Source organism: Sturnira hondurensis, unplaced genomic scaffold (genome assembly GCF_014824575.4).
Source record: "Sturnira hondurensis isolate 20B ecotype Veracruz unplaced genomic scaffold, ASM1482457v3 Scaffold0004474, whole genome shotgun sequence".
In the NCBI taxonomy this organism is placed as follows: Eukaryota; Metazoa; Chordata; class Mammalia; order Chiroptera; family Phyllostomidae; genus Sturnira; species Sturnira hondurensis.
Window position 1 is genome coordinate 8,579,580 of NW_028077105.1, and position 20,065 is coordinate 8,599,644.

General features: G+C 38.6%; 1 protein-coding gene across 3 annotated transcripts in view; it reads right to left on the reverse strand.

Moving 5' to 3' along the window:
• Positions 1-15,704: 15,704 nt before the first annotated feature.
• LAMA2 (laminin subunit alpha 2) overlaps positions 15,705-20,065 on the reverse strand; it is a 531,387-nt gene continuing 527,026 nt past the window's right edge. For all 3 annotated transcript variants that reach the window (XM_037045779.1, XM_037045780.1, XM_037045778.1), the window contains 3 exons: positions 19,430-19,560; positions 17,298-17,520; positions 15,705-16,067 (listed from right to left, as the gene is read on the reverse strand). In XM_037045779.1, coding sequence (XP_036901674.1) covers positions 15,910-16,067; positions 17,298-17,520; positions 19,430-19,560 — 512 coding nt within the window. In that variant the 3' untranslated portion in view covers positions 15,705-15,909. The remainder of the gene's footprint in view (positions 16,068-17,297; positions 17,521-19,429; positions 19,561-20,065) is intronic.

The following is a 20,065-nucleotide window of genomic DNA, read 5'->3' on the forward strand; positions in this document are numbered from 1 at the left end:
CTTCCTTCCTACCAGAAGATCCCCACTTTCTGCACCCTGCTGCAGCACACTGAAATGTCCACGAAACAGTAGAGCTATAGGAGTCACTACCTGGATAAGGAACCTGCTCAAGCAGATATTTGCTGCCGAGGACCCACAGCCCAGGAACTGCATAGCTCAGCTCCCTGAAAGGAGAGTGAGGGGGCTGTCAGAGTTGGAGCTGCTACGTCCCTGTGCGTTGGGGATCTCTGGTCCACACAGAATGATTGACCTGCCAGCTTTTTGCTTTCACTCTGCTGGGAGATGATGGAGAAGATAATCCAGAATAAAAGCAGAGGAAGCAATTTCCTCTTGGCTTAGAGAGGAATTTGTCTCACATCTTTCAGACATAAACAAGGACCCACGAGGGACCTGTTCAAAATAATCAGCACATAGCACTATGCCAATGGTCAGTTTTAGCACTTAAAAGCATGGTAAATTTTATGTTTTATATATTTTACCAAAAAAGAAAGAGGCAATCACAATGAAGGCAGCTAAGAAGGGAAGAAAGGATCATGGTGGTTGCCAGGCAGTTACTAATAATGCGTTTTTTCTGGATTTTGTGGTGTTTGTGACTGTGTCAGCACTTTGAATCTGTGATGATTTCTAATTCTACATATTTGTGTTATTAAGAGAAAGTATGGATTAAACACCACCAGAAACCCAAGACCTTTTTATATGAATAAATGAAGATAAAATGAGAATAAAGCAAGAGGGAAGTTTAGAATGGGGGGTTTGGAGATTTGGGAGGGACATGAATGAGGTAAGGAAAACGAAAGAGAACGCTCAGAGTTTTACAGCCTTTTTTTCTTCAGGGCAATTATTTATGAGGAAATACAACTAATTCTAGGGTCTAAATATATAAAAAGTTTTTGGAAAAGAGTCACTGAAGAATCAAGTTGTTAGCACCTGTTAAATTTATCTCTAGGGAGAGAATTCATTTAACAGAAATGGTAGTTTCAGGTAGCCAGCAGGATAACAGCATTCCTTAAGAGCTTTTGAGAGATGAATAATCTGATACCATATCCCTTATCTTACCCTTCTCTTTTTAGAAATTAGACTGTGATGATTTTTAACAAGCTCATTGTAAGACTTTCAAAAATATTATTATTGCTATTACTATTATTTTTATCATAGAAAGACGGGATGGCTTCAGGGACTAATAATCGCCTGAATTACATTTAAGGTGGCCTGGTACCAGCATTCCTGGTCTGCTAGTGACCAAAGCCTATTACTGTCAGACAGTTGTACAATAGACCATTGTATATTTCTGTTTCCCTAGACTGAAGCATGAAACAGGAAGAATATTCTACCTTGAGAGCCACCTCTGTCTGATCCTTAACTTTCCCCTAATTGTTTGCTTTTCCTAGCTACCTCTGATTTGGGGGGTTTGCTGAAGGACCACTTTGCTATCATCACACGTGCCGTGAAACTTGGTCACTCAGCAGAGTTGTCCCACCTAGTGCTGGGAGGGGATGCGGAATCAGATGTGCCCTGGATCAGCTTCTCCTGCTGCACAAGCTGCTCCCCCAAAGGGAACGCGGCTCACTGGGAGCCTGTAATAATCCATGCCACCGGGGTACCACTTCATAAACTATTTCTTCCTGGTAAGCTTTTCTCTCCAGTTGCAATTTCCTTGGCTGCGAGTGGTGACTGCCCGCAAATTCCAAAAAAAGGAAGTGGGACCATGCCAGGCAAATAATAGAAGCAGGCTCCAGAGCTTGGAAGAGTGTTGGAACAGCACTGCCGACTGTAAAACACCGTCTACTGAGTGGAGCAACGTTCGATGTTTTATCCATCCATCCATCTGCTCACCCAGACGGCAGAATAAATATTCCAGAAACAACTTGGACATTGTGAAGGGAGAGTTGTAAGATTCGGTGTAAAAAGGACGGGCATTAACTCCACAGTGAGGTGTAAGAAATTACTCATACAATTGCAGTCTGGAGGAACGCCCACCGTGAACATGTGCCCATGTGTGAAAAATAACAGGTGATTAAAAACTTAACATTAGCCAAACAACTGCTAATAAAAAGTCTGTGATTATGTAAACTGAATTAGAATGTCTATTTCAGTGGTTTAAGAGTCATGTTTTCCTTGATTATGTCCCATTTACATCAGCCATTGGATCTGAGCACCACATTTAAAAGGAGCATTGTACACAGGAGTCCTCAAGCAGAAGCTAATCACGAAGCTGTCAGACTACGGCACTAGGAGCTGCTGGTGCCCATCTTCCCAGTTACATGAAAATACTCTCTGCCACATGAAAGACTGACTCTGACAAACATAGAGATGGACATGGCCGGTCTGTATTTTAAGTATCTTCATTGGGAATCTACACTGTTACAAGTGGGTGATTTTTAGATATTATGAAAATACTCACCTGAACAGCATAGTTGCTATTAGTTTAAGGAAGGGATGTTAGAAACATTTGTTTTCATTGGTGAACTGAGTCATTTTCAAAATAGATGTTTGGTTAGGAACACTGTGCAAGTATAAAGTATAAAAATCCAGGTAGCCCAGGAGACTTCCGCAACTGTTACAGACTTGAGGACTACAGCACCACGGGTCCTACGCTCCTCCGGTTCATGGGGGACCCGGCCACCTGACTGGACTGTAAGTCTAGGGACTTCTACCATGAGAACATTGCTCCTATATTGGAGCAAGACATTCATACAGGTGCTATGAGGCAAAGACCACAAGCATTGTAATTTTTTTTACTTGCTTGCTAATGAATGTTTGCTTTCGCCTGGGTGGGGGACTGGTTAGCAGAATTTGGCTCATGGCTTGCTTTCTGTGAGATATACCATCTGTTATTGAGGCTGTACGGTGTTTGTGTTTATGTGTGTATCTGCTGCTATCTACCCCCACTCATTGGCAGATAACATTTATCCCCTTAATCTACTACTTGCTAAATAACCAAATTGTCCCATATCCATTGCAACAAGGGTCTAGGGTTTTAACACCAGTGTAGAGGTGGTTTTGAGACTGCAGGCCCCACGTGCAGCTGAGCACTAGATCTCGGATCTCGTCATAATGGTGAACAGCGAGCTGCCCCTTGGGGGAGCCCTCGTCAGCCAAGGCCCATGGACTCTCATTCTGATAAGCACCCAGCCCAAAACTGCACAACACACAAGGCACTGTACCCCTGAGATTGTTAGCTGGCACATGGGAACATTCCCTGTCAAGGAGTTTTATATAATGGAGCAACCTCGAAGAAATGAAAATATAAGTATTTGTTAAATGCTTAGTGATACAGAAGAAGAAATTGAATACGTTAGACAAGCAGAGGGTGTTAATTTCTTTAAAGTTACAGGAAGGCGTGGAAAACAAAATAGAAATTTCAGAAATAAAAAAACTGGCATTGAAATGAAAAGTAGAAAGTGAGATAAATGGTAGACCATCTTCATTGAAAAGGAAGTTTATGAAATGCAAAATAGAAATGAAGAATTCAGAGCACAGTGGAAAGAGATAAAGAACAGGAGATATAGAGAGACAGATTTACCAGATTTATAGTGCAATAATGCTGTTTATCTTTGAGACCCTCCATGCGCATGGGCTCCTTCCAGCAGCGTGCACCCCTCCCTTAGCAATGTGCTTATATGTTTCCATAAAATTTGCAAAGTGAGATTTTAAATTGCAATTTTAAAATGGCTGTATCTTTCCATTTCACTTGGCTCTGATACACTTTCCTAGAGTGTGTAGCGCTGGAGTGACTACGTTTTGGGGAAAGTTGACTTGGGGATGTATTGCTTTGTTTGCTGGCCCCTACTTGTGTAGTTTTCAGTAATTTCTCTATGGAGCCATTACTGCAGGCACCCTAGTACAGGGCTGGCTTCCTCTATGACCATAGCAACTGCTCTATGGCCATTGTGCCATATACCTAGCGTTGTGTCACTGAAAGACAGGACCAGCGGTCATTTCATGATAGGAAAAGGTCCTCTAGCCCCTGACTCTGAGACAGTAAGGGTAATAAAGAAAAAACAAGGCTTGATATACGAAGAGTCAGCAAGTGATCTTACAGATTATATACAAAAGAAACTTGCTAGTGCCTTTTCCGTATTTGGCAATAGCCTTAGATATAGATATTACTAATGCTGAGTTGTGGCACTAAAAGAAACTTTTAAAAAGACAAATTATCAATAATAAGTACCAAACTAGAGAAGAGACCAAAACATCTTTCTATTCCCTCAACTGAAAAAGATATCAGATAATTATAATTTTTGCAAACACATGAACTGCCTTCTGACATGAAACCCTGCCTTTCCAGCACAAATGAACATACTTTTAACATAATTGGCTTCTTCTGAGTTTTAGGTATCAGTATACAGGTCACCTGCTCCCAAGAGGACTCATTGGTTGGTTCCCATTGGTTTCTCAACCCACTAAAGTTGGTTCCCACTGGTTTCTCTCTGTTTTAGTCTCTTGTTTGGCTTCTTTATAGCACTTATGATGAGGTTTTATTTTGTTTACTGGTCTACTTACTGCAAGAATGGATGAAACAAGGGATTCCATCTGCTCTACTCAACATAGTGTCTCCATCATCTTGCTGGATGAAAGAGGAATAATAAACTTTTTTATTTAAAAATTTTAAATATTTTATTTATTTATTTTTAGAGTGGGGAAGGGAGGGAGAAAGAGAGGGTACAGAAACATCAATTGGTTTGCCTCTCATGGGCCCAACCAAGGGGCTTGGCCTGCAACCCAGGAATGTGCCCTGACCAGCAATCGAACCAGTGACCTTCCATTTTGCAAGATGATGCCCAATCCATTGAGCCACACCAGCCAGTGTGGTTTTTCTTCTTTTAAATAGCCATACCTAGTTATCTTAGTCTGGAATTTATCAAGATGAGATTTTTTTAAAATGAGAGAATGATATAGTGGAAAGACAGAGAAAAAGGGGAAGATAGAGTAAGAAAACATGGAAGAGGCATTTTATAACGAATCTCTGTATCTTATTTTAGGACTAATTGAAAAAAAACCACTTCTGAGAATCATAATGTTTGATGTAGAAAGCATAAAGTTCACTGTCTAAATTTTACAATGTTTATTCCGTTTGAGTGGGAAAACAGTCGTGTTTAGTTCTGTAGAGATGATGTGATTCCAGTGATCATATTCCACTTGTATGTATTTATAAAGGCTTTGTAGATAATGATAAAGAGGTTACTGGGTAATTATTTGAATTATTTTTCAAGAGATATTGTATTTAACGTCTGTCTTACTGCATTAAGGAAAAGTTGTTTTATTAATTTTTCAGAAATACATTAGATTCAGTCAATTATAGCCCTTTCATTGAGAAAATTAGATTTTTTTCATATTTGCACTATGTGGACTGCAATAAATACACAAATCAAACATTTTGAGTAGACACTTAGCCTTTAAATTATGGAGCAATTTAAATTGATTTATCAGGCAGAGAAGGTTGCTTAGAAGCAGGGAGAAAGAAGAATTTCAAAAACTCATTATCATTTAATCAATGAGCAATATGTTTTAGGTGTGGTGTTAAAACTTTCATTTCAAAACCAGTACTTGGTTTAGAAATTTGTTTATCATCTGTCTTTTTGAAAAGATTCTAAGAGACACCACATAATTCTTACAATCTCTTTGGGAATATCAAAAAGTTCTAGTTGCAACACATCAGTTCATTTTTTTATGTCTGTTTCTGTTACGGTTACACATTTTATTAAATACGATACTTTCATTCATTCAATCATTTTCTGTAAGTATTCAGGTTTTAGATTTCCCTATTTGGATTACCTTTCCTTCTTCTTCCCAAACCCTATGGCCAAGTTCAAGTCTATAATGCCGTGATTTATAATTTGGTCTTTCCTCTTATTTCTGGCACAGAGCTCTGAAACCACTGGAATTTCCTAAGTGGTGAGAGTGATAAAGGTGTCTTTTGTTATGTTAATATAGCAACCTAGGACTAGTGCTTAGGTAACTTAAGGGAAGAAGCTGTTTGCCTGGAGACCCAACCTGTGCCTAGAGGGCTGAACCTTTCAGTACCCCCACCATCCCACCCCTGTGCCACCACCCCTTGACCTCCAGGGAGGACAGAGAGGCTGGCGGTTGAATCAATCACCAATGGTGAATGACTTAATCAATTAGGTCAACAGAATGAAGCCTCCACAAAAACCCAGAAGGATGGGTTTCAGAGAGCTTTCCTGTTGGTGAACATGTGCAGATTGGGGAAGCGTGACACATTGGAGAAGGCATGGAAACTCTGCATCCTTTTATGATAAACCAGTAAGCTAGTAAGTAAGATGTTTTTCTCAGTTCTGTGTGTGGCTCTAGCAAATTAATCAAACCCAAGAGGGAGGTCATTGTAACCTCTGGTCTGTAGTCAGTTGCTCAGAAGTGCAGATGACAGCCTGAATTTGTGACTTGCAGTTCGTGTCTGAGGTGCGAGGAGAGCAGCCTTGTTGGACTGACCTTGATCTCTAGGTAGGTCGTGTTAGAACTGCATTGAGTTGTAGGACAGCTGGTGTGGAGGGAAAAATGCACACACTGGAATTGTCAGTGATCAGAAGTAGGATCAGAGTCAGGTACTAAAGTCCCAGCAGGAACTCAGAGATTCTCCTGGTGACCCCACAGAAACCCTTCTCCCATAAAGTCCTGTGCACCCTGAATTTAGCACTGATGTTGCCTTGCTTTGCCTTGCTGCTATGCTACCATCAAACAGCCTTTTGAGTTTTTGTGTAGCCGGACTCCCTCCTCTCCAGGATTGCTTCCACCTCTTAGCCACTGTGGAGCGTTGCATCCTGGTGTGTCCACTACCTGGTCCTTCCCAAGGCCATACCAGTTTGATCACAAGAGGCCAACACTTGATTGATGCCCAGACAATCATGGTTTGGACTTTTTTAGGGAACTTAAAATCTGGATTGAGAGCAACAATCCTTCCCTGTGGGTTCCTTGAAAATAACTTTTCTAATCAGTGGCAGTCTATTTACATGCAGCGATGGTAGGGAAGTCCACCTGGACAGAGAGAATCAACACAGTGGGGGACAGAGTTGGAGGCGGAACAGTTGCTGGGGAACCTAATGGTTTTTGGTCCCTGGTCACATGCTTCTATGAGGTCAGGCTTCTGTTCTTTCCTTGGGCTCCATGAAAAACCCTGATATTCTCATAATATACACCTTTGGGCTGCTTTGGTTGGTTTGATGGTTTTACTTCCATGCTGAAGAAAGTTGGATAAGATATATGATTCTCATCTCAACAGCACCTGTGCAGTTTAGGATTTAAAAACATTTATGAAAAGCAAGGTCATGAATGATTGCTTTTACCTCTCTCCTCAGTGAGAACAGCCCTGGGCTCACAATATCTACCTTTTAACCTAAACTCCATCCTGCAAATTCTGTTTTTACAAAATAATATGTTAAAGAAAGATCATAATCTAAGACTTTACTTTCGGTAAGTGTTAAACCTAATGTGACTGTTTTCAATGTGCAATTCATGGTTCCAGAAGTTCCTGGCTGAGTGACTTTGGGCATGTCAATCATGTTAAGCATCTTTTTTTTTCATATATAAAATGGGGATGAGAACGCTGCTGCCATAAGAGCTGTTGAGAAGATTAACTTGGAGGCTGCGTTTTTAGTGCCTGGCATATTATTCTTGTCACGTCTATCAGTTCAAACTTAGTGTCACTAGTTTGAGAGAAAACTTTAATATTGTTAAATACAAGAATTACTCTGGTGCATGTCGCTGAACGGTCCAGAGTTATGACAGCCTTCAGATGAGGTTTCACTCACTGGATCTATGGGTTCTCCGCTCTGCTTTGTGCAATGTCAGCTTCACCCTCAGGTTCCATTCTGAGGTCCCTTGGCAGATCTGGGCTCCCCTCACTGAGTAGCAAATTGGATGCAACAGCCCCAGCTGTCACGGCCTTAGGCACACTGTGCCTAGCTCAGGAGAGGGGTGTATATTTTCAAGCGGGCCTGTCAGAAAACTAGTTAGTTCTTACTGGATTCCTTATCACCTCAGACTCTGTAGTCAGGAGGACAGGGTGGGATTCACTGACAAAATTGTCAGCACCCATTTCTGCAGTAGGAATAGTGGGAAGGGGATGTTCAGTCCCAAAGAAACATAGGGAATTTTCCCCCAGAAGTAAGGTAAATAGTTACGAAGTGGATGTCTTCTACAGCTCCGTACATTAATAAATGTGCCTCCATTTTTTTTTATTTATTTAACTTTTGTTCAAGTACAGTTTTCTTTCTTGTATTCCCAGCCCTGCACCCCCCCAGTGCTCCCCACCCCATGTGCCTCTATTTTATCTTAAAAAGACTTAAAAAACCAACACATAATAATGTATATTATCATCCCCAATATTGCATTATATATGAGTGCTTACAATTGTTGCATAAACTTTTTTATTAGTTCTGATTTTTAGATGCATTCTAAGAAACATTTTATTCTCAATTGAAAGCTCGATCTAAACAACTTATTATCTTTTTATTTGCTTTTTTTTTGACAAAGCTTCTACTCTCCAGAGTAAGAAAATGGGATTTTGCCAATGTTTTAATTTAATAAAATAACTTTTCATTTTAACTTGCTTATTCATCCTGATGTCTTTGGTTCCTGTTCTATTCTCGTTCAATTATTCCTTCAAGAGCTTTGTTTTCCCCTGACTCTTCTTCATTGTCACCACAGCTTTTCAGAGATGAGCTTCTGGACATAATTGAACCTCTTGGTATCTGGTAGAGTCAGAGCAATCACATTTGGGAAGCCATTTCTGAAGCTACACTTCAAAAAATAATATTAGAGTGTAGTTTAGAAATTCAGATTAATAGTATACACATTATGTTGGTTTAAACCAATATTAACTTCACTGGTACGTAATTTTGACAAATTTGTTATTCTAACTATTCTGAAAAAATTCTTTGTTAGCAATTTCCCCCATTTTATTTCCCCACATTATTATTTCTAATGATCTCTATTTCAAAATTTTTAAATTGTAATGGACAGACATAAATATGAGTTACATACACTTAACATTGTGCCTCAGCATACATACATATTCAAACACATATGTAAACAAGTTTCCCAAAACAATATTTACTCGTACGACGCACCTTCATGTTGTCTATTCTGTTCTATGCTACTTCATTCTATTCTACTTTATCGTATAAATTGCTCTCGTGCCATTCTGCAGTTGGACTTTATGACCCCTTACCCATCTCGATAATACACTTTAAAGATTTTTGCTAAAGTAGTGCTTCATCGGCAGTGGTTTTGTGCCATCAGGGTTTTATGGTTGTGCTCAAGACAGTTTTTATCTTCGTAAGGGCAAAATAACAAGAAGTATTATTTCTACTTGAAAAGGCATTACACAAAATAAAATTATTGTTAGATATTTTTTTAATAACTACACAATTGAGGGTCCACTGAATACAGCAAGTGAGAGTGCATGACCAGGAATGAGAATGGGATGAGCGTTATCTCAGCTGGATCACTGCCCAACAAGGTGATGCTGGATACCTCGACATTTTTTGACTGTTATAAAATTAATTTCTGTGAATTTGCCTCATCAAGTGCATAATTTATATTCATGATAACAATTTCATATGATGCATCATAATCATCTCTAACACATTAGAAGCACCAATTTATAAGAGAAAATAAAATGTTATACTTAGTTAACTTTTTTATACTGGGACTAAACTATTCATACTAACAATATATTACTTTTGAGTAGTGTCTACATGTAGTATTATAAAATTTCCTTTTAAGTGCCATTGAGAAACAAAATAAATAATTAATTGATGTTTTAAAATACAAAATGTAAGAGTTATAAAAATCAAATCACAAAGTTAGTTTTGATCCATTTTCAATGTCATAGTGCATAATTAAAAATTTAATGAAATATTATTATATAAAGAGGAAGTAAATATGTGCAACTCTCAGGAACATTAGAAAAGGGATCAGAAATCATCTGTGTAAACTGTGACCCATAGGTCAGCATTCTGTCTGAAGTTCAGTAATTGAAAAATTGCAAGATTTGGCTCCTGGTCAAGGTGATGAAGTAGGTAAATGTGGTACTTGCCTCATCCCACAACCACATCAAAATTCCAACTGAACTACAAAACAACCATCATGCAGAGCCATCCGATATCTAGCTGAACAGAAGTCCTATAGCTAAGGAAGTCCTACCACATCCAGACTGGTAGGAGGGGAGGGGATGCAAAATGGGGGTCCCACTCTCAGTGGTGGTAGTGAAAAAGCAGGAGGGGTACCTGGGCTGCAGAAGTCCCCCTGAGGAGCAAGAAGTCCCAGCCCCATACCAGGCCTCCCAGCCCAGGGTCAGAGTGCTAAGAAGAGAAGTCCCCATAACTTCTGACTGTAAAAATCAGCAGTGATTGTGGCTGAATGAGACCGAGGGCTGTTGGAGTCCCAAGCATTTCCTCTTAAAGGGCTTATGCCCAGAGTCACTTGTACTCGTTCTGTCTGAACTCCAGTGCTGTAGAAGCAGCTCAAAAGGCACTAGCAACTACGGGGAGGAACGGAATTGTGTGGCATCAGGGTGAGAGCTGGAGGAGCAGCTTTCTCCCAGACAGAAGTGCTGGCAGAGGCCATTGTTGCTTTTCTGAGCCTTCCCCTTCGCAGAGCCAGCAGGCAGATATCATACCTGAGTCTCCATCAGCCTGGCTATCAAGATTCACCCCACCTAAGACATTTCCAGTGGCTCCTCCATACAATGGCCTCGCTTGGCTCACACCACTGACTTTCCTAAAATCTCTCAAATGAGCAGCCTCTGGCCACAATGATCTGTTCCTAGCTCCAACACTGCCAAACAGGTAAGAAGACTTATATGTGCATGTGCATAAAAGCTGAGACTGAGCTTTCAGGAGAGAGTAATTACCAATAAAAAGTGAAATACATAGCTATAACTCTTTTCTTAAGCTTTTAAAGATTATTCTAACTTTCAGAAGTAGTATTTATTTTGCAAGAAATGTAGCAATGGAAACATAGAATGAGGAAATTGAAAAAATTCAGCCATAAATGAACAAATTGTGGGGCCTGAATTTTAGTTTTAAATCGATCTGGGACATTTCAGCTGGTTCTTTGCTCCACTTCTCCCCTGCTACAGTAGAGCTTGTTTTCAAAAGTTTAAATTGACTTTCAAGTAAAATATAATGTGAACACATTTCAAAGATTTTACCTAATTCATTAGTTAATGAGAGAATTAATGAGATGTTAAAACTGTTCTAAAAAGCATTTGAGAAGATACACACACACATGCATGAATGTTAGGAAAAGATTTTTATGAATACAAAAGTTCTACCTTTGGGGTTATCACTTCCATTAGACAAAAATTATTTACATCTTTACTACACAGAAATCTACAAGAAAACTTTGACCCTACAGAGCTGTGAGAAGCCCAGTCAATGGAAAGTCAGGCCCAGCACTGCACTGAAAGAACACCCAACAATTTCTTTTGCCTGTTTTCAGGTTCTGAATTATTTTTCTAATACCCATACTCTCAATACTTTTAGTGTTAAAGTGTCCACAGTCCTCCATCGATACTCACTCCCTTAGTGATCTCATTCAGTCTTGTGGCTATGATGTTATTCAATCTGATGACTCTTGTATTTATATTTATAGTTCAGACCTCTTTCCTGAACTCCAGATTCATATATCCAGCTACCCACAGTACAGTGCACTTAGATATCTAACAGCAACTTTAAATTCAACATGTCTACAACTGTACTCTTGGCTTTCCCTTCCACAAAAAGCCTAATCCACCTCCGTCCTCCATCCCAGGATATTGGCTACTCTTTTCTTCTGGATGATCAGCAGTTATCAGTAACTTATTTTTCACACTCCACAGGTAGTATTTTAGGAAACACTAATCTACCTTCAAAACATCAGAGTCTAATTACTTTTCACCACCTCTACTGCTACCACCTCTTTCATCTAAGTGTGTCCCTGCAGAAGGATCCAGGGAGTCAACTTTCCATAATGAAGCGGGCTTTGATCTGTCCAAGGGTGAATGAATATATCCTCTAAACTGAATATACAGCAGCACTCCTAAAAATCATTTCTACCAAAAAGTCCAATAGCTAGTGTTATTAAGTGGAATGTTTTTTCTTTGATTTATAATTGCTGTATAGCTGTTCCTAACATCCCCAAACACATATAAAACAACTTCTTTATTCAACTACATTGTGAATGCTGTTTAATTTTTTTCTATTTATTTACATAAGTGGTAATGGTCACTCTTCAAAATAATTTCTCTGATGTACACATCACTGTTAAGAGATCCTGAAATGTGCTAATGCTTTAGTATGTGTGTATGTGTATGAGAGTATATATATGCGTATATGTACATATGATTTAGTAATCTATTTTTTATGCAGAAAGGCCCTATAGTAACTTCCTAGAACTGGCATAGCAAAGTACCACAGACCGAGTGGCTTAAACAACAAATTTGTTTCCTTACAATTCTAGAGGCTAGAAGTCTGAGTTCCAATATGTTAGCAGCATTGTTTTTTCTAGAGGCCTTTCTCCTTGGCTTGTGGATGGCTGCCTTCTCTGTGAGTCTTTACATGGTCTTTTCTCTATGCCTGTCTGTGTCCTAATCTCTTGTTATAAGGACATCAGTGGTGTTGGATTATGGCCCACTCATATCACTCTATTTTACCCTTATTACCTCTTTAAAGTCCCTATCTCCAAACACAGTCACATTCTGAAATACTAGGGGATTAGAACTTCCCAGTATGAATTTTGGAGGGATATCATTCACGCTCCGACACTTACACTTCAGTAATGGGCACAAATGTCATGCTCACATTGGTAACTGGCACAAATGGCAGAGTGAGTCTCTGAATATCACTGTCCTGAATGTCAAGGGCCCTGAATGTCAAGGGCCCAACCTGTGCAGCCCTTCCTTCCCTTTAGGTGCCCCTTAGGTCTGAGGTATCTAATCTCAGTCAAACCAATGACTACAGTTTCTGTTTTTGGGTCTCTCTCTTGACTCAACAGAGATGAAAAGACACTGAAAAAGAGATCAACGCTGCATCAGCTGTAAGTGATATCCGTAGCTGGTGGTAGTGAAAAGAACACTACTCTTTGCTTGCAGAAATTGACTGGTGTGTTTTCGTGTTAATCATAGAAATCAGTTTTATATACAAAATAATTCAGGAAATAATTCACATAAAATCAAGAGATTTTCAACTTGTCTAAGTAGTCTTTTCCTCCGTTGTTAAGCAGAAAATCTAGGAGAGTTTTGTAGTTAGGGACAATACGCTAAATCAAAGAAGAAGAAAACAGTTATGATTTGTAAAATCACTAATTGGAACTTTAAGTGTCTGACAATATTCTGGTGATTGGGGACTAAAATCTGCTCTGTTCCTTATTTTCCTTTGTCAGTGTTCACCATGGTAACTTCAATAAAACTCTCCTTAAAAATATTTTTCTTCTGAAGTACAAAGCACCTTCCTAAAGAAGAAGGCTGACAACCTGATAGGAGTGGGTGTTTGGAAAATAAGCAAAAAAGTATTTAGCTTTCTTCATGATTGCTGTGAGTGGCAGAGGATGAAAAAATTATGGAGGTGATAAAGTTGGGCAAAGGAAACATGTTATCTTCTTTTGGGATAAACAATTAATCTAATTTTTGAGGTAGAAAATTAATTTAAACTATGCTAGAGAAACTTTTCTCTTTTGTTAAATTTCCTCTTTGGAGTATGGATTGGTACAAGACAAATGTAGCCAACACCTGCTTCAGTGAATTCTCTTGGGGTTTGTTCAAGTTTCTTGAGTCTACTTGGAAATGTAACTAACATGAGACTTTGAGCACACCATCCAACCTCCCCAGGTCCCTCTAGTTTCTACCCCCTAAATTATGGAGGCAGAAACAGCCCAGGAGTCCTCAGCCTTCATTGAACATTGCAATAAACGAGTTGTTTAGAAAATGCCAGAGGCAAGGCGCTCTGCAGAGCTTATGCCTTAAAGTCTGGGGTGATATCCAGATGCAAAATTTTATTCTATTTTCTTTTTTAAGTGCCCAGGGCAATTTTAATGTCTAGCTAGAGCTGAGAATCACTGTATTTATTGATCTAAAGAGCCGATCCAACTCTACCATTCTAAGGCACTTATCTACAAATTGACTTCAGCTGGGTTTATCTCTGATCGGCATGCCAATCAGGTACTCTGGCTTTCGTATTGCCTTTCTGTTCAGGATTCAGGAAAGAAAGGCGTTAGCTTTTAATTTAGGAACCTAGCATCTCTATTCCTGTATATTCACTCATTATCCAGAGTAAGCCCAAAAGTCATGCCAGTGTCCAGTACAAAGTAACGTGTTCCCTTTCAAAACACATTGGTTTTCAAAGAGTTTTATTACTTAAAGGTTAGGCATTAACTGGATTCAGTAATGTGTGTGTGTGTATTTATGTGTATGGAAATGGTCAAGACAAAGTTAACAGTGGGATTCTCAAATGACCACAACTCTATGTTGGCATAGCAGATAATTGTTCTCATTAGAACAGTGGTTCTTGTCCCTGGTGGTATTTTAGAATTGCCTAGGAAGCCTTTTAACATATCTTCATGCCCAGGCTATGTCCTAGACCAAATCCAAATTCCTGACTGGGCACCAGCTTTTGGGTTTTTTTGTTTTTGTTTTCTGTTTGTTTTACAGCTTCCTAGATGATTCCAAAAGGGAGCTGTGGTTGAGAAGTGCTTGGTCTAGATTGGGGACAATGAAGTTGTGGGGACAAATTATATCACGCACCTGGCCAATGCTAAAATGCTAACAGTGTGTTCGCCATTTCCTTGATTAGAAACAGCACCTTCCTTCCCCCTGAAAATTATACTTCTTCGGTTAAAATTACCATTGTGAGGGAAGTTGTTCTTTTAAATGTTCTACATTACTAGACTACAACTATTTCTACTGAAGGTGGTGAATGAAATGTTTTCTTGGTAAAATAATGAATATGACTGGGACCATTCTTCTCACAGGTCCCTTTGAAGATCATTGAAAGGTTGGGTAAAATGAGTACGAAACACAACATTTTGTAGGGGATGAATTCCCTAAAGGTCATAGTGGAACTACAAAGATTCAGTAATATATGGCTTCGAAGTTATCAGTTTATTGACTTTTGGTAAGTAAACCATTAATTTTAGTATTATTTCTCTTCTCTTAGTGCACATTGTTAAATTCACAAAAAAACGTAGAGCCCGAAGCCTCAATACTGTTATATAAAATGTATCCTTAATTGTCATTCTGGAGCTGGGTCCTGGTAGCTGCCCAAAGCCCATAAATCATTCTCAAACAAGAAAATCAAGTAATTAAGCTCTCTGGCCTGAATCTGATCTATATTTTCTACCTTCAGCATAGAAATGTATTCACTCATATAACTAGTTAAACTCTCTTTTAATGAGCCTGGATCAGAGGAATGACTCGCTAATGCTCTCACAAACACAGGGACTAGGGCAGCTGATTTCTTCCCAGTGAAACGTGCCACCGTTGTTTTCGGTGCTCTGGATGGAAAGCCAAAGCTGACATACGTGGAAAAGGATGATGAAAGTATTAATGGGAGTTGGTGAAAACAAACAAACAAAACAAAACAAAACGTTGCCTTCCCAAATTACATCTGAACTTTTCTTGAGATGACTCTAGGGTGGGTTGTAAATTCAACAATTTATGGCCAATTGCCTTTTATCCTTAAAATCACACAACACAAGCGATTATTTAGAATGAAATAGGTGGTTTAATATTCACGGGCTTGAGAAAGAACTGGAATTAAAATTCAGTCTGGGTTCTGAATTAGCACCATCTGAATATAGAAATAATTCAATATACATGCACAAATTACTTTTAATAACATACACAGGTAAATATATTTGTTTTACTTGATATACTTGTTTTGAAGAACCTTCTCAGGGTTAAACTTATTTTTATTATTTAGCTGGGCATGATACAGGCTGAACACCCCTGAGCTCCAGGGCCTTAGTGAAATTAACTTCCAGGGGCTTGCCCGTGCCTTTGGTCAGCCTCAGGGACCGGATGCAACCTCTGAACCGAACGTTGGTTGTCAGGCCAAACTGGTTAAGGCCATCTGAAAAACAAAGCAAGGAGGGCTCGGTATTGAAATGAAGCTGTTGTATGTAAGAGCATGTTTTTATAGTGATATAAAATTTGAAGACATACGTTTTAAGACATCAAACAAGTCATTGGTTTGGACTCACAATTTTAAAATTTGTAACGCTTTCATAGTTATGACTTCAAATTATTAAATTTGATTTAAGAAAACAAAGCAATTGATCAAATACTGAATTAAGATATGGGCTTTTAGTGGACTTCATTCCTTTCTTACAATATAAATATACATTCCAAGAGTTAAATTGTTTGAAATCTCACGCAAAATCCTCCTCCCCTTGAAGCGAGACTCCCTTCTCTCATCAGGTCTACAAGGTGTTAGTAGGACGTCATTTCACAGACGATGAATGAAGAAATACGTTATCCCCTTTACACTATCTTGGGGTTTATCCTTATTGAAGCTGAAGTAGGTCTTGTTAAAACCCACTCGTTAAAAGAGAATCAACTTTGGAAAGAGGAGCTCCGGGCTGGTCCTCATTACTCCTATATCTTTTCCTCAGTCAACCACTGCTGAATACACATTTTGCTTGTTTTGTTAAGCAGAGGTGTACCATAAATGAGAACAAAAGTTTCTCTTGCCAAAAGGCTGAAAGACCATTCTAAGGGCCTATGTTGTTACAGTGCTTATTAAGAGGCACTTGGCTTATTTCTCCTCAAGTTGGGTCCTCTTGTTTATAGGCACTTGAGGTAACTCTCTGTGATTCCCATGCTATTTTTAATGTGCTGAAGAGGGATTTCAAATGCAGATTTATTACTTGGGTTTCCTAGTAATATAAATATAAATTCTAAAATAACCTAAGGGGGAAATTAGCTACAATTAACCCAATGATTTCCAGAACTTGAGGAAATAAGTTCCATAACATTTTATGATTCCTTGGGCATATTAATATTTAAAAAATCAGAAAGAACACCAACTCTGGCCCCGATCACTGTTAAATGCCTCATATCTTTTATAAGCCAAATAGTCTCTCTTGCCCCACGAGTGAAACTTTGAGGGCATCATGAAAAGTAATGTGTTCATTTTATGCACTGGGAATTGCGGGTAAGGTGTTATTTATGGGAACAGGCTCTAAAGCTAGGAAGCAGGTACACTTAAGCATTCTTGGATACATTTGTAGAAATATAAATGTTTTAAAAATCATGAACTGAATACAGCAAAGAAATTGTTACCGAGCTAGACTGCGCTCACCTGGGAAACCTCCGACAAACACAGGGTCATTTGTATCCGCTGATGTGGACGCTGGGTTTGGGCTCTGGGCTTCCACCCGGTTCCCATCCACTGTCAGCTCAAGGCGATGTTTGATCTTGTTGGCAGTGACTGTGTGCCATTGTCCGTCACACAGATGCCCTGGGACCCCAGCATCATAGACAGCAGTGAATCGGCCAGCTCCATTGTCCACATGAAACATAATCTAGAAAGCAGGAAATTGAACAGTCAGATGGTTGCCTTAGAAGGGTATCATGACGGTTCGCATGACAAAAACTGTCAGGTCTATAGGAAAAACATCCGTTGGAATAGTTTGAAATGAATATAACTGGGGCATTAAAAAAACTTGATAAAAACTGGAACAAAAATTTAATGACCTGGAGTCACAAATTATGTTCTTTGCTTGTAAGCATTGTCGGGAGCAGTAGGCAAGATGTGTGAGGCTAGTAGTAATTCTGCTTTTAGAAAATGTGAAATTTAATTTTAGACTAGCTGATAAAAAAAGGACCTAGTGTAAACAGTGAAAATTCTACCATGGATCTTTTAGGGTGTGATAGTTCTTAGTAAACCTTACAAAATTTTCTTAAAAGATGTTTTGAGTGATTCATTAATTTGGCTTAGAAATTCATTTAAAAGGGTCATTGTTTTTTTTTTTCAATTTAAGCTTTGGTGTTTTAATCATACATATTTTTTCCTTTATGGATTCTATTTTATATCCAGGATTGAGAGTTACATAAATTACTTTGCGGGGCAGGCTTTCTGCAACAGGAGCCAAAGACTTTGAGCCAGAAGGTTGGTTAAATTCTTAACAATGAAGAACTTAGATTGGTAGTTCTTGTCTAAATGAGAAAAATCTGTTTTCAGTAACATGGAACAGTCCCTGAAATCCGAGATGACAGAATTCTTCTGAAGCTGATGAAGAAAAGAAACATAAGGAAATACTAAAAACAGTCCATTGGGCAACACGTTTGACAAGGTAAAAGAAATAGGAGTTTTAAAAAGAAGATTAAAAGTACAAGTAAATAGGTGAAAGATTTGTCAACTATACAGTGATGGAAATATGATTTAAGATTTTACTATATTAGGTGGAGCTTGTGATAACAGGATTTTGCACATAAAAGGAGCGTGGTGGGAAATCCACGTGCATTGTTACGGAACTTGATACACTCACTGACAAGTTGATAGTAACTGTGATTATGAGCGGGTGATGGAATGAAGCTTATTCCAACAAGATGTAAGGAAAGTACGTTTTGAAAATCTGGCAAAACTCTTAAGCATTGCTTATTTATTTCCCTTTCAACCTCTGTGCTCTAGGGTCTTTTTGCTTTATTGTCTTTGGTGATAGTTTGAAGACAGGGGAGGGAAGGGGGAGGAAAAGGAGTGTGTATTTTAAATCGGGATGCAGTGCTTCTTCTTGGGGGGCAACAATACCCTATGAGTGGAAATATGAACAGAATTGAAGTAGGGTTTGAATTTAATAGCCAGAAAGAAAACTTGTGAAGTTTCTTGCTTTGCCTTCCTCATTTTACCTATAGTATATAATATATGCAAACAGGTCTGTTCCATTACAGGTGGCTGTTCATAGGAAGTAAGGAGGTGTTTACATTAGATTATCCATTGTAAGCAAATTTACAAAATATTTTAATTTATACCAATGAAATTTATTATGAATTTCCTCTTTTTTGAAATGATATCTGTATGCTTTAAAATACAAATTGAGAAACCAATAGGTCAGCTAGCTGCCTGTTATGATAAGAGGAAAAGGCTGATTTTAGGCAATCCAGGACCCTTCCTTTTCCTCCACTAAAATCAAGAGCTTCCTAAACTGTGTTCACAAAGAGAATAACTCGGTAATACAATAAGAGCTTGAGATCTAAACCTATTCAGTCCATTACTAGTTAACCCATTTGGCTCACGGTAGTATTAGCCCATTTAAAATTTACATCGGCCCACAAAATAGGTGTGTTGAACCATGCATAATTGAGATAATCCAGAAAAATGAAAAGAACAATCTAGCTTTCTACCAACAAAGAATCAAGATTCAAAATAAAGTTTTACATCTGAACAAAAATATCATAAAGAAATCAGAAATATTTAGATAGCTGATGGCTTACTTTTTCATCAATCATTTCAATACCCATTCCATCCATTTTTTGACTGCTGATTCCCAGGAGAACTCCTGTGGTTCTAGTTGTACGGAATTCAAATTCTACAAGAAGGTCCAATCCCACTTTGAATCCACCAACTGTAAAATAAAGGTGTAACAGAAAATTGTAGATTAGACTTTAGGGACTGTTAAATCAAATTTGTATAATGGAACAGTTTTACTAGATTTCAATTCAGATGTTAGCCAATTAAATAACTGTAAATTCCAGACTCTAATATGACTTATACTTCCACTATTATAGTATATAACACACTTTATAGTTATTGCTTGTTTTCTTGGCTGTCTTTCCTCCTAGAATGTAAGTTTTATGAGGGCAATGACTTTTGTCCATATTGCTCACCATTTTTTTCTTGTGCTCACCAAAATATCTGGCACCTAGTGGAGGTTTAATATGTATTTGTTGAATGGATGAATAAAGAACACACACTGAGACTGACTCAAAGCATCTCACATCCAGGTATGATTATGTTAGGAGTCTTGCTGTAGGGCATTTAAGTGATTAGTCAGTAAAATTTTACTGGGCTACTCCAAATGGTGCTACAATGACCTGAAAGAGCTCAGTAATAAGGAAAGAAATTGCAGG